Below are 15,615 nucleotides of genomic sequence, written 5' to 3'. Positions count from 1 at the left end.
AGAACGCGATTTAGTGCGATGCGATGCGATGCTAATAGCGGCTAGTATGCGCTTCGGTTTGGTTTTCAAGAATGTTTGATTCCATCGCCAGCAGTCGCACGTCTAGCGAGCGATATGGACTAGGAAAAATTAATAAATTATGGGTTGAGGTTGCAGTGAAAGTTAGAAGTGACAAGTAAATATTAATTAATGTTTATTAATAATTAGGTTACTACATTTTCTCTTGCTTATTTGAGGTGTTTGTAATTGGAAAAACATTCTGTCCGAAAATAAAAACTTCACCAAAAAGATTAGTTTAGTATGGGTTATCAAAACTGTGTTTAAACAGAACTCTGAATAATATATGAAAATGTTAACGAATATTGTTTATAAATAATAATTATTTTTCCACTATCAAAATACCCAAATAATCAAGACAATAAAAGTTAAATGCTGCTGATGCTATTAATAAACAATTCCTATAAATACACACTTGTTCATATTATAAAAGTTTAATTTTCTTAAAAGATTTAATGGCATGTCGCAACATGACTGGTAATCTACCATCAACTGAAGTAAATGATATGATGTCTGAGAATATTCACAGCGATTCACTTAATGGTGAGTATGACCTGTTATCACAAGATAATGGGATTCTAACTGAAGAATATTCTGGGTAATACGGAAACTTCTAACGACAATACTTCATTAGGTAACGAAGAACTCCATCCTAATACGTCATCCCAGATGATTTGGATATCGAGCGATTCATACCTTTGGAAGAAAAAAAATTAGAGTTACTAGACTCTGCAACTAACTCAAAACATAATAATGATGAAGATTATAATTTTTTAATGAGTTTCTAGCCACCTTTAAAAATAATGCGTAAGGACACTAAAATGTGCTTCCCTTGGAAGATGCAAGAGCTTCTGTATAATTGTACTGTTCACAACCAACAACAACAACACGAACAATCCCATATGAGTACAGTTGCAGGGATTTCTTTTGGTTCACGTACGTCAGATTCCACTCTATCTGATTTACAACTATAAAGATGTGTATTTTTATACGTATATTAATAAAACGGTTCTCTATTTATATCTTGTGTATTTTTTATACGGATTATAATAGTGTTGCACCATTGAGAGACTATATTGGATAAACACCCCACTATTTATATTTCCCAAGGAAATCTAATTAGTTCTATGTAAGTTTTTAACTCTGAAGTGTGAGCGTGTGCGAACGGGACTCCCTGTATTTTTTGGTAGATTTATGAAAATATTGGATAAACTATTTTAAACTTACCTTAAAGTTATTGTAAGCCGTTCTTTAACGCCTATTGGTTTCCTCCAGTTTGTGTGCATTTTCTCTACGTAAAAAGTTATACCTCTCTGAATGTAGTCGAACGATTCAAAAGACATCCGAAAATATTCTCGAAATTTATCAGGATGCATAATTAGTTTGGCAAGTAAATGATGAAACTCTTCAAATGTCGCCTTTTCTCTATTAATTTTATGACCCCATTTACGTTTTCTATTTAAACACTTATTTGTATAATAAATATTGTACTTTAACAATGAATTTTCCGCCAATATTTATTTCAGTTTTCTTTCCATCGTCACGTTCTACACAGAAAAGACTAAGGTGGCGACTAGCTCAAAAGCATATCATTGTATTGAAACACCCACAGATAATAGCTTGCTATGTAACGCATAGCATAGCGAAGCATCGCATCACTGATCGCGCCATAGCAGATTATTTAACTTAAATTTGATTAAAACTAATTTAAATTAATTATTTAGTTAATACAAATATTTAATTGTTTACAAATTGTAATTAATTGTTACAATGATTGATTGTTATAAATGTTTAATTTAATATTGTTACAAATGTTCCAGAAATGTCGCTTATAACCTTCGGTGGATGCGAATTTGTCTTTTTTTACATAAAAAAAATAACAATTAAAAAAGTGTCGAAAATAATAAGAAATTACATGGCAGCAAATTGCTGCCGAGCGTCCGTTGAGGTAATTTAAGGCGCGCCCGGCAAAATGTTAAAGAAGCATTAAATTCCACGAATAAAAAGATAGAAATATTTAAAGAACAGCTGAACATATTGCTTTCGATTAAACTATCGAAATAACTAATGAATACTAGTAAACTTTCTCCTTTTATCTTATATCAATCGAAAGACTCTTGTCAGTAACTTTTTGGTACATCTGTCACAAATTAACATTAATTATTCATTCTCTTTGACAGAATTCCAGACTAAGATTGGAAGATTCCTTGGTCTTATCCCCTTGAGAAGTACGTTTAGAGGCCTAAATTTGATACGATACAGCTACTTCACAGTCCTGCTATTAGTTATACCTCTAGGACTGGTCTACATATTTTACCTTAAATGCAACTGTTATCAGTATAAACAGTATTCTCTGCATAGGAGTATTGTTAATGGTTAGTAGGTAGCACCACTTTCATTAAATATAAAAGGATATTTGCACCACCAACATCATTTATCAAAAAGCAAAAACCGAAAAGAAAAAGAACAAGAATCCAGAAAAAATCGGACGATACTGTTTTTTAAATATTTTAACCCCAAATAAACAAATACAAATCTAAGTACATATCTAAATAAACATCTTCTTTTTCTTCTTCTCCCCAAGCTTTTCCCTTTTCAGGTGTTATTGTTCTTAAATGTTCTTCACCACTCCATTCTGTCTAGCTTGCCTACCTCATCTGAACCTTTCTCTTTTAAGTCCTCTGCCACTCGTCCACTTTCCAGTCGTCAGGATTTGATCCCTAAAAATCGTACGAACAAGCTAAATTTTGCCGGGTATATTAATTTTGGGACACCAAAAAAGATGCAAAAAAGTTTACCACTTTTATCACTGGGTTTCCCGCTATATCTTCCCTCATAAGGGAGTAGAAACGCAAAAAAATCAATTTAGCAAGAATCTGTACGCCGACCGTAGAAAATAATGTTTTAAATAAAAAATGTAGCTGAGAAAATTTTTAACACAAATGTTTATTAGCAACTTTTGTGTAGAGTAAACTGTTGTCTCAGAAATAACGCTTGAAGCGAACGGTGATTTGCAATATCAGTTAGGCGCACAAAATCATTGTTCAATAAAATTTGTATCAGCTCGACGGTAAAAATTCAATACCTTTTGATCAAAGCGTCCTATTGACAAAGATCAAAATTCGTTTTAAAGATGAAGAATGCAGCTTTGAAATAAAGTCAGTTTCTATAAATCTGTTCAATAAATAAACGTTGCACAAGTTTTGCCATGTGTTACGATTCACGTGTGATCAATAAAATTTATCACTTTCATTGACCATTTGTAGTAAAATTTCCATTGTTAGAGACCAATCTTCAAAACCTAAAGCATGAAATTTAGATCTTGAATTTTGGCAACAACTATGAGACATAGATATATGAGACTTATACATTACAAACAATCGCACGTCACTGGAAATGCCTTCAATAAGATGGTTTTGAGTCTAACTTGTAGAATAACTTAGGTATTTTTGAAAAACGTTCTAGTATAATTGAAAACAAGCAGTTTGAAACGTTTTAGATCGTTTGTAATGTGCTAGTTTGTGCTAATTGTAGTAAATTTATATAAAGCTGAGTTTATTTGCGGCAATATGCAAATATTGTATACGAAAGCTACACTCTTTACGTCTAAAATGCATGTTGTTTTTTGGCGATAGGCCACTCTGATCAAAAGATATCGAATTTTTATCGTCGAGCAGATACAAATTTTATTGAACATTGATTTCGCGCACGTAACTGACATTCAAAATCGCCGATCGCTTAAAGCGTTGATTCTGAGAGAAACATTTATTCTACACAAAAATATTAATAAACATTTTTGTTCAAAATTATTTCAGCTACATTTTTATTTGAAATATTTTTTTCCACAGCGTACAAATTCTTGGTAATACAATTTTTTTGCGTTTTTACCTCCTACGAGTGGGAAGCTCAGGGGTAAAAGTGCTAAACTTTTTTACATCCTTTTTGGGGTCCCAAAATTAATATTTTCTGCAAAATTTAGCTTGTTCGTATGGTTTTTAGAGGTTCAGTGGCATTTTCGTCTCTGACAACTGGAGTACATACAGTCCTTTCATAAAAAAATATAATTAAAAATAAAAATATGTAGTATACTATATAAAAAAGATTTATTTAGAGTATGTAAGGGATCCATAAAAATTTATATCTATGTACAAAAATTAAAGAAATCCAATCTAATCTAGCCGAAAATATTGAAGATCTTCAGACTGGTCACCTGAATAGCGGAGTATGGAAAAGAGTACGGTCTAACAATAAACGTCAAGAATACAAAATTTATGAGAATATCGAAAACTCAAAAAAATAACGAGTATCTTCTAATAAACGGAACTAACGTCGAACAAGTGGACAAATATGCATATCTGGGAACAATGATTAACTCCACAAATGATTAAATTCACGAGATCAAAATCAGAATAGAAAAGGCTAGAGCAAATTTCAACAAAATGAGAAGAGTGCTAATGTACAAGGGATTTAAAATTGGAACTAAGAGTTAGGTTGGCGAGGTGCTATATTTTTTCAACTTTGTTTTATGGAATGGAATCTTCGACCTTTAATGCGACATCAATGAAAAACTGGAATCATTCGAGCTGTGGGTGTATAGAAGAATTCTGAAAATATCGTGGACAGAACACGTCACAAACAAAGAGGTTCTGAGAAGGATGAATAAAGAATAAATAATTTTAAATACAATTAAAACAAGAAAATTCGAATATCTCGGACATATTACGAGTGGAGAGAAATACACCTTGCTCCAACTGATTATGCAGGGAAAGATCCAAGGAAAGAGAAGCATAGGGAGGCGTAGAATATCATGGCTGCGCAACCTGAGAGAGTGGTACGGATGTACATCAAATGAACTTTAAATCCTGTCCAGAATGGATAAACTGTATTCTAAATAAATGTGAAATAAATTTAACAAATTAAGCTGTTAAGGTAAGAAAATACTAAAATGAGAGTGAGCTATTTGTGATGTCTGTGGTTTTAGAAAAACTATTGTCGTCAAGTTTTGGCTAGGTTACACTTATCATTGTTAGTTAGTTGTCAAGTTAGACTAGTTCTGCTTTTTCTAGATGTTCGACGAGTTCTAATAGCTGAACTGTCGTCATTGCATCTTGCATCTGTGCAGTTGAGTGTACTTTGAGTGGTTTGTATGTGAGTCCTACTTCAGGTGACTTTCGTCCCCCCTTGTTCTGATAGAGATGACTTATTTTCTTTCGATTTCGATATACTTCTCATATTACTTGTATTCTTTGATTGGTCTCTCCGATATTTATCTCTGTATACTTATTGATTTTTCAATAGAATTTTTGTTTTTGCGGATGGTAATACGGTTAAATTTGTTTTCTCTGCGTTAAATATAGTATCCATATATTAGTACACCTAATCTACGAGATTAATCAGCATTTTTTCTTTAACCTAATTTTCCTAAGATTGTTTGTAAACTAAATGTCACCTGGTCCATCCTAGTTTTTTTTGATAAGAAATGCCCACTTCTTTGTTGTGGCTGCACAGCACAGCACTGAATCTGCTTTTTACTAACTGCTTAAGTCCTTGTTGTGGCTACAATGCACAACACTAACTAATCCTTGTACAACTTTACACATTACACAAGCCTGAACGGTTTAATCTTCTGGAACCTTCGCTTCTGGGGTTGGTTGACAAGAATATGAAGTACTTCTTGGTTGGGATGTCTCTCTTTATGTCACCTGGCGACTTTCTTAATTTTATTTGGAATAGATTCGACTTTAAGGTCTCTATGTAAATCGCCATTTCGAACATAGCAAGGAGCACCTACAATATTCTATGTATTTGGTTCTGGGGCGTTTCTAAATTTCTATGCTTTCTTTTGTACAGCCACATAATTGTAGACCATTGGTCTCACCGGTTTTAAGATCTGTTTGTAAATCAGTATTTTGTTCTGAATGGAAAGTTAAGAGTACCTAAATATCAGCCAATACATATTTTTGTACTTTATCTTTAACTGTTTAGTTTTTTTAAACATCCTTCCATTTGAGTTTGACGTCCAGATTTAAACCCAGATATTTCGCTATTTTCTTATTAGGAACAATGCTGTTGTTTAAGATAATTGGGATATAATTGATTTCCTTGCTAGTAAAGTTATTATGACCTGATTTCTGTTCATTAAACTTTATACGCCATTTTTGGACCAGCGTTCTATGCCATTATTTGCATTTCGTAGGTTAACCGTAGATTTTTCTATAGTTGCCCCTAGTGTCAGGACTGCTGTATCATCGGAACTGTGGCTAGTTAAATGTTTTCTTTCTCCGGAATATCAGATGTATACAATATTTTGGTGATTTTATCGGCGATGCCCTTTATATAATTCTTTTTATTACGGATAATTTTTATTAGCGGTAAAATTTTGCAAAGTAATCACAAAAAAATAATGAGAAAATAGACTGCAAAGTATACGTACGGTATGTCATAAAAAAGATATTTCCAAATTATATATTTTTAGTATCAAGTAACTTTCTGGTGTTGTAAGAGGAAATACCATCAAAGAATATTACCCAAAACAGAATGAAACTAATTTTGTATAAGATGAGTCGCTCAGAAGCATAGTGGTCCAACTGATTTTTTTGTATAATTCAGATAGGTAGTACAATAGGTGGCATTTTATCATATAGTTTGGTTCAAGATATAAGAAATTTGGCCTGAGGCTGGTGGGATGACCCAGTCAACCGCAGTATTATAATAATGAACAACACCTATTGATGTTATCAATCCCTCAATTGTCTTTGCGACGGGTAGCAATAGGTTTGGAACAGCTTACTAGGACCGGACTTTATATTATTTATAGAACTGATTCGTCACCTATCAGGGCAAATAAATTGTTAAAATTAAAATTTCTAAACAATGCTTAGTATAAAAAAAAAATTTCCTTTACACGAATTAGTCATCTTTGCTTACTCATCTGAAATTAAGTTGCTTGGAATCAATTATTATTAACCATCACAAACAGTTTTCATGTTCAACGGGCTCATTACTTGAATTTTATGACTTTCGATAATGAAGATTTCTATCTTTAAATAAAAGAAAATTAAAAAATTATTAGCAGGTATATTAGTTAAAAATAAATTATACCTCCTATTATTATTCTATAGCTTTACACATTATAATTCTCATGCTAACAGGTATTTAGGTATAATTAGGTATCATTTATTTATCTAGAAAACATCAGTTATGGAACATTATAAAAGGGGGCAAACATATTTAAGTTTGACATTTGCACATTCAGGCAGTTATTTTCTTGCATTTAGATCGGTGGTTAGGTCACGACTATTCAAGTAAAATGTCAGGAATCGGTGAAGCTAGTGCTAACTGTTAAACACGTTTATATTTATCTGATAATGCCAAAGAAATTATTAGGAATGTTTATCAAACAGTAAAAGAAGATAATCCAAATCCAGAAGACGGTAAACTTCTCATAAAGGCAACATCTCGATTGATAAGAATGCCATATACAACAGTGTGGAAAATTGTTACAGATAGAATTCAACCTCGTAAAAAGCGGAGTGACTTTGCTATATATAAAGCAATAAATGAAAAAGACGCTGAGGTAATTAGAAGAGTAGTTTATAATTTCTATTCAAAGAACCTAGTTCCAACGCTTAGTATGATCTACGATCAATTTGTTAAAGACGTAATTACGTATTCGCCTTCAACTTTATCAAGGTCTTTGAATCACATTGATTTTCGATACAAGAAAATTAATAAGCGATCACCAATAATGGATTTTCCTCGACTTATTAACTGGAGAAACGAATACTTGGATGCTATATCTAAATTTAGAGATGAAGGAAGACCAATATTTTATCTGGATGAAACATGGTTCGATACCTACGATACTGCTCAAAAAGTTTGGACAGACAACTCTATTAAGTGTGCACCCAATTATCCAATTAATAGAGGTCAGCGAATAATTATTCTGAACATTGGATCCAAAAATGGCTGGCTTGGAGGAGAAGTTTTTTACTATCGGCAAAAAACATTAAAGATTCAAAGCTGGATTACCATGAAAATATGAGAAGTAACTTGTTTAAGGAATGGTTTGAAAAGAAAGTGTTACCAAATTTGCCTTCCAAAAGTGTCATTGTAATGGATAACGCGACGTATCACAGCGAAGAAATTAGAAAAATCCCCAGTGTAGGCTCGACGAAAAAACAGATATCGGATTTTTTGTATGAAAATGATTTGTACTTTGAAGAAACATATACAAAAAAAGAAATGTTGGAAGTTCTTCACACAAAAGTATTTGAGAAACAGTTTGTTATAGACGAATTAGCAAAACATGATGGTCATAATTATATTGCGATTACCTTCTTATTACTGCGTTTTCAACCCTATTGAATTAATCTGGAGCCAACTTAAGGGACGTTTACGGCGAAACAACTGCTGTCCCAAATTAAGTAGCCAATCGGTATTATATGTTGTAGAAGAAATAAAAAGATTTCTTCAACATTGTGGCAAAATTGTGTTCCACATGTTATAAAAACGGAAGATCATTACAGAACGTTAACCTCACATTTGAAACCAATAATTGTGTTTCACATGTTATAAAAACGGAAGATCATTACAGAACATTAACTCCACATATTCAACCAATAATTATAACATTAGATGATGACGATTCTACTGAAGATGATAGCGATAGTGACATAGAGTTGTAATTTGTAATTATTTTTTTCCATCTTAACTTCAAATTTTATTTTTTTATGTTATTGTTTCTAATTTTATTATGTTTTTTTTTTAATTCTGATTTTTGCTACCACTCTTTTAATTTTTTACTGTTATTAAAATTATTTACCTTAACTTCTTTAATTTGTTCATTTCTCTTATTTTATTGTACATAATAACATACCTATAACTACATAGCCACTCCTATCGGAGATTGGAAATCATGAAGGCTATCCTGACCTTGTTTACAGCTGACCTAAAGAGTTCATTAGGGGTACAGCCAAACCACTCTCTCAAATTACGCAACCATGACATTCTTCTACGGCCTAGATTCCGTTTTCCTTCTATTTTTCCTTGCATTATATTTTAAAGTAATGCGTATTTATGTCCTCTCATCGGGTGACCCATATATTCGAGTTTTCTTCGTTTGATCGTTGACAAAATTTCTGGTTCTTTTCCTATCCTTCGCATTACTTTAAAATTTGTGACACTTTCGACCCAACTTAGCTTCAGCATTCGACGATAGCACTACATCTCGAAACTTTCAATATTTTTATGTTGTTCTGTTTGAGAGTCCAGACCTCTACACCGTATAATAGCGTGTTAAATACGTAGCCCCTAAACATTTTTAATCGTAGAGGAATGCTTATATCTCTGTTGCAGAAGAATTTCCTCATCTTTATGAAGGTGGCCCTGGCAATTTCGATACGTCTTTTTATTTCATTGTTTTGGTCTCCAGTTTAGTTTATTGAAGTCCCCAAGTATTTGTAACTTGATACTTTTTCAATTTAAATGCCGTTTAGATATTAATACGTATTAAATATATATGATATGCGATAAGCGAAATCCAAAGACAAATTACTTTAGCGAGGACAGCCTTTAGAAAACTGCAAGACAGACTTAGGGCCAACATACCAATTATCCTTAAAAGAAAAGTATTTGACCACTACGTATTACCGGTCATGACCTATGGGACGAAAATTATGACTTTAGAGTGGCGCAGAGACGTGGAACTAGAATTCTCGCCATGTAGCGAGAATGCACGACTTACGACGGACAAGCAAAATTACAAATTGGAGGCCCCAAGAGCAGACAGTAGTAGTAGAGAAAGACCACCTACGGGCTGACGACATCAGGCGTATCACCAAAAATTCGCAACAAAGATCATAAAATCGTAAAGAATGGAGGAGTTTAAGGGAGGCCTATGCCTTATTTCATTGTCTTCATCGTATTACACTTCATTATGCTGTTTATTGGTGTTCGTGAATTGCGGTCTTATTTTAATCAGAAGTTGTGAGTAATGTTCTATCCAAGATCTTTATGCTATTAAACATATATTAAAAAAGCTACTTGCTTCGTTTCTTTCCTCAGGTTTTTTACCGTTTTCCATGCTTCTCTTAATCTTCTTTTTTTATACTTTCACAAAATGTATTTTAAATTATTATCCTACAAAAGTTTTAACAGAGTGCCCTTTTTCAAGTGAGAAAGGCACTTTTTTTTCTCATATTCATTTTACAAGTAATCATCAAGTTGTATTTAATATAAAAATTCACAAAAACCTTAGTAATGGTTCAATGTGTTAACGTTTTTTGCCTTATGTTATAAAGCTTAGACCACGTTTGCCACTAAAAGAACATTAGCAAATTACCAATAGAATATGTAAAATAAATTAAATAAATAAAGCTAAGCAATTTATAATTTCTATAGTGTACAAATTAGTAATTTTACAAGAGTATAATGTGACAAAAGCAAAAATGAAGTAAGTTTGGTGTAGTAAAGCCTTTTTTTAACCTGTTTTGTTAATTTGTGATGGGTGTTAAAATATCCTTAGAATTATTTTATCTGTACCTTATGATAATAAATTAATACTTAGCTCTAATAATAATCAAATATTATTATTGGAATTAATATATTTTTTATACTTTCACAAAATGTATTTTAAATTATTATCACTACAACAGTTTTAACAGAGTGCCCTTTCTCAAGTGAGAAAGGCACTTTTACGAAATATTAAACGATATTACAACTAAATCATAGCATTTTTCTCATATTCATTTTACAAGTAGTCATCAAGTTGTATTTAATCTAAAAATTCACAAAAACCTTATTAATGGTTCAATGTGTTAACGTTTTTTGCCTTAAAGCTTAGACCACGTTTGCCACTAAAAGAACATTTGCAAATTACCAATAGAATATGTAAAATAAATTAAATAAATATAGCTAAGCAATTTATAATTTCTATAGTCTACAAATTAGTAATTTTACAAGATTATAATGTGACAAAAGCAAAAATGAAGTAAGTTTGGTGTAGTAAAGCCTTTTTTTAACCTGTTTTGTTAATTTGTGATGGGTGTTAAAATATCCTTAGAATTATTTTATCTGTACCTTATGATAATAAATTAATACTTAGCTCTAATAATAATCAAATATTATTATTGGAATTAATATATTTTTTATACTTTCACAAAATGTATTTTAAATTATTATCACTACAACAGTTTTAACAGAGTGCCCTTTCTCAAGTGAGAAAGGCACTTTTACGAAATATTAAACGATATTACAACTAAATCATAGCATTTTTCTCATATTCATTTTACAAGTAGTCATCAAGTTGTATTTAATATAAAAATTCACAAAAACCTTATTAATGGTTCAATGTGTTAACGTTTTTTGCCTTAAAGCTTAGACCACGTTTGCCACTAAAAGAACATTTGCAAATTACCAATAGAATATGTAAAATAAATTAAATAAATATAGCTAAGCAATTTATAATTTCTATAGTCTACAAATTAGTAATTTTACAAGATTATAATGTGACAAAAGCAAAAATGAAGTAAGTTTGGTGTAGTAAAGCCTTTTTTTAACCTGTTTTGTTAATTTGTGATGGGTGTTAAAATATCCTTAGAATTATTTTATCTGTACCTTATGATAATAAATTAATACTTAGCTCTAATAATAATCAAATATTATTATTGGAATTAATATATTTTTTATACTTTCACAAAATGTATTTTAAATTATTATCACTACAACAGTTTTAACAGAGTGCCCTTTCTCAAGTGAGAAAGGCACTTTTACGAAATATTAAACGATATTACAACTAAATCATAGCATTTTTCCCATATTCATTTTACAAGTAGTCATCAAGTTGTATTTAATATAAAAATTCACAAAAACCTTATTAATGGTTCAATGTGTTAACGTTTTTTGCCTTAAAGCTTAGACCACGTTTGCCACTAAAAGAACATTTGCAAATTACCAATAGAATATGTAAAATAAATTAAATAACTATAGCTAAGCAATTTATAATTTCTATAGTCTACAAATTAGTAATTTTACAAGATTATAATGTGACAAAAGCAAAAATGAAGTAAGTTTGGTGTAGTAAAGCCTTTTTTTAACCTGTTTTGTTAATTTGTGATGGGTGTTAAAATATCCTTAGAATTATTTTATCTGTACCTTATGATAATAAATTAATACTTAGCTCTAATAATAATCAAATATTATTATTGGAATTAATATATTAGGTAATAATAATTTGGGAATTTTCTTTGATTGTATTTATTATCAATAACGAAAAACTTTGTAAATTTAAATGAAATTATTTGATAGGTTTTCTACACAAAATTGGAAAATTTTTTGGACTAACGCCTATTGACATTAAAGACCAAACCAAAAGCAAATTGTTAAAACATGGTTACTCAGTGACCATATTGCTGATGATGCCGCTGATTATGATTTACACATTTTATTACAGATCTAACTTTTTGGTACTCCACTCCATTCATCGAGGTGTACTATTGGGTTAGTACTTAAACAGTTACGTGATATACATAGGCTATTTTAGATGTAAGTTACATAGACATATAATACAAATAGACTGAGCGCTGCAATACACGCCTCTTCCCTCAGTGCGATAGAGAAAACTGACACAAAGCAGTCACTTACAAGTCAGTCTCTTCCCAGAATCCATGGGAGGAATCTATTTAGCTATGTTTTTGTATATAACTAAATCTTATCATATTTTACAACATAATCATTGAAATGCTAAATAAATACAATTATATTATAAAGCTATTATTTTCTCCAATTACTCCGAGTTTTTCTAACTTTTTAGGTGCGGAGTCAGTTTCCGAGTTTGTTTTCCTATTCAAAAGCCTTTTGGGTAGCTTGAAACTTTACGCGAAACACTGGGAAAACTTCCTAAACACTTCAGAAAAAGTTGAAAAGAAATTGCATACGGAAAACTTCACTGTAAGAATAAACTTCAAGTTGTTGTTTGTGGAGATCGCATTTTACCATCTGGTGTACTTTACAATATCGGCTGTTGAAATGAAAATGAACTCTACTATTCGTCCCAACTATATTACACACAAAATCGCAATGTATTATCAATTCTTCGAACTTATTCTAATCTGTAACACGGCGAAGATGTTACGGAAAAGATATAATTTTCTCAGTAAAATGATACGAAGTATTTTGAAATCTCCAATTTATATTGTGTCAAAGAACGAGGATAAAAGTAAGGAGGAGAAGTTGAAAAAAGTGTTTTCTTTGTACCAGGATTTATATGTCATGTCGGATGAATTTAATGTCATATTCGGGTGGAAGATTTTCCTAATATTAATTTGCACGGTATTTTCCCTGCTTAATCACGCCAACAGGGCTTTGTTGGTATCTAGACAAAAGCAAGATGAGCAACATGTCACTTACAAATACATCATGAATGGTCTGGTGTACCCCCTTTTGTACGTGGTAAGTAATATTTATAGTTATAGCTAAATTCTTATAACGGGGAGATCTGGTAAATATAGTATGGGTTGCTGTTTTCAATAAAAATGGTTTTAAAGAAGTGTAACATTCTCGACAGCGGTAAATAAGAGATATTTTAAGTAATCGTTAATAGTTAATAAAATATCTACCGAATTTGATAAAGAATTCGATACGTCCGGACCCCCGGATAGTTTTTAAAAATGGAAGGGGAAAAGGAGAATCTTAGACAAAAAAAGAGGTGAAAGAGAAGCGTAGACAAGAAGAGGGGGAGAAAAAGCAGAAAATTAAATAAAACTTGGAAATTAATTACAAAAAGTTTGCCGTTCTCGTCAAAGTCAAAGAATGAGGTCAGAAGGTCGCCTAGATCGACTACCAGAAGCCAGTCACAAAGATTTAAACAATAGCCCTGAAAAGAATAAAAGTCGACAATACGTTGCGTCCGCCAACCGTATCTTTAAAAGACCTTTATTATAGATATCGTTGCAACCAGATCCTTTATTCAATCCGGATTTCTGAATGCAAAACTGAAACTTAGTTCTTGAACAGCTTTAAAATTTGATAATGAAAAAAGGGAAGGTTATTAAAGAATTTTCAATATTTTTGAGACTTGTCAAAATGATGGTAAAGATTTATGGTATCCTTATTTCATGTGAGACTCATAGTATTTTCTAACACAGCTTTTTTTGCAGGTTACTACTGTAGCCTTAGTGATGTCGTGTGATTCAATCGAAAAGAGTGGAGACAACGTCATAACAACCTGTCACAGAAAATTAATTAATCTAGATAAATCACCACTAAGAAACGACTTGCAGGTGATGGCGAAGTATATGGATAAATTAAGACCCACCTTCACAGCAGCTGGGTTTTTTCAGATCAATCAACTCATTTTGGCTACCATTTTCACTTCGATTACTACATATTTGATAATTATCATTCAGTTTCAGTAGACAATGCTTCGAACATATTTCAGTAATTTTATAGATGCTTTTAGCATGTATGTAATAACATAATTATGTTTGAGTTTAAGTACACAAATGAAAAATACAAAATAAAATAGAGATGCGATTATGATTTTGACTAGAACTAACAAAATTTTCATCTACGCACACACGGCAGCAGACTACAATTCCACGGCCAACATTAAAATACTAAGAAACTTTTTTCTTTCAATACTTTAATCCAGAGTTACTCATTTGTTTACTGTTCCAGCATCACACTTTATATCTTCTTATGAAATTTCCAGCATCATATCAAAAATTGCTATTTTCAACCCAATACTAAAGGATAATCAATAATTTATGTATTAGATGAGTTATTTATAAAAAAAATACCTTTGAGTAATGTCTTAAATTTAAAAAAGAATAGATTTTTACCTGACCGCGGATAAATTTCCGCGATCATGTTAATGAAAATTACATAATCGGGAAGAACCGGGTTGAGAATTTAAAACTTGACGTTTCGGCATCCATTTTGGAGCCATTATCAAGAGGGATATTTTTCCGTTCGAGTTGGGGGTCTCAATCTGCCTACTTCACTCACTCGTGACGTACAGCTTGTCAAATTTAAGGTGATACTTGACAAATTTGTCCACTTGCGTAGAAAATTAAGTGAGAACGCATTCGGAGGAAAAGAGATACATAATGCGCTCGGTCTCTTCGCCTCGTTGGTACACTCCATACTACATAGTACTACAAGTTTACAGAGAGTGACCTTATTTATTAATAAAACTTCTATGATATGTCTATATTGTATGTTATTTTGACGTTTCAATTTTTCCTTCGGAAATTTTTCTCAAAATACAAAATATTTTGTTTTTGTTACTTGGTAAAAAAATTCTTCTAATAATTATATTTTATTTGACTCATTAATATTGAGCATTCAGTCATGTTGAAGCGGCAGTTTTTTCGAACACTCCTATAAATGTCTCGTTCTGTAATGTTATAAGAGGAATATTGGCAGAGATGAAAGCTTTACATTTGCGTTACAGTAAACTATATAAGAATAAAAGAACAGTAGTTAATCTTATACCTGGAGCATACCGACGAAACATTTATTACTTAATTTTTATACTAGAGTTGTCGTAATATTTTA

At 31.5% G+C, this 15,615-nt stretch overlaps 1 protein-coding gene across 1 annotated transcript; it reads left to right on the top strand.

The window, feature by feature from the left end:
• Window positions 1-527: 527 nt before the first annotated feature.
• Window positions 528-14,479, top strand: LOC140431280 (uncharacterized). The gene is made up of 5 exons (XM_072519215.1): window positions 528-655; window positions 7,444-7,985; window positions 12,364-12,555; window positions 12,869-13,506; window positions 14,214-14,479. The coding sequence occupies exons 1-5, from the start codon at window positions 528-530 to the stop codon at window positions 14,469-14,471; spliced, it is 1,758 nt and encodes a 585-aa protein (XP_072375316.1). The 3' UTR covers window positions 14,472-14,479.
• The last annotated feature ends 1,136 nt before the right edge of the window (window positions 14,480-15,615 follow it).

This window comes from Diabrotica undecimpunctata, unplaced genomic scaffold (assembly GCF_040954645.1).
Source record: "Diabrotica undecimpunctata isolate CICGRU unplaced genomic scaffold, icDiaUnde3 ctg00000621.1, whole genome shotgun sequence".
NCBI classification, from domain to species: domain Eukaryota; kingdom Metazoa; phylum Arthropoda; class Insecta; order Coleoptera; family Chrysomelidae; genus Diabrotica; species Diabrotica undecimpunctata.
Note: the sequence above shows the minus strand (reverse complement) of the source record. Positions and strands in the feature narration are given on the sequence as shown.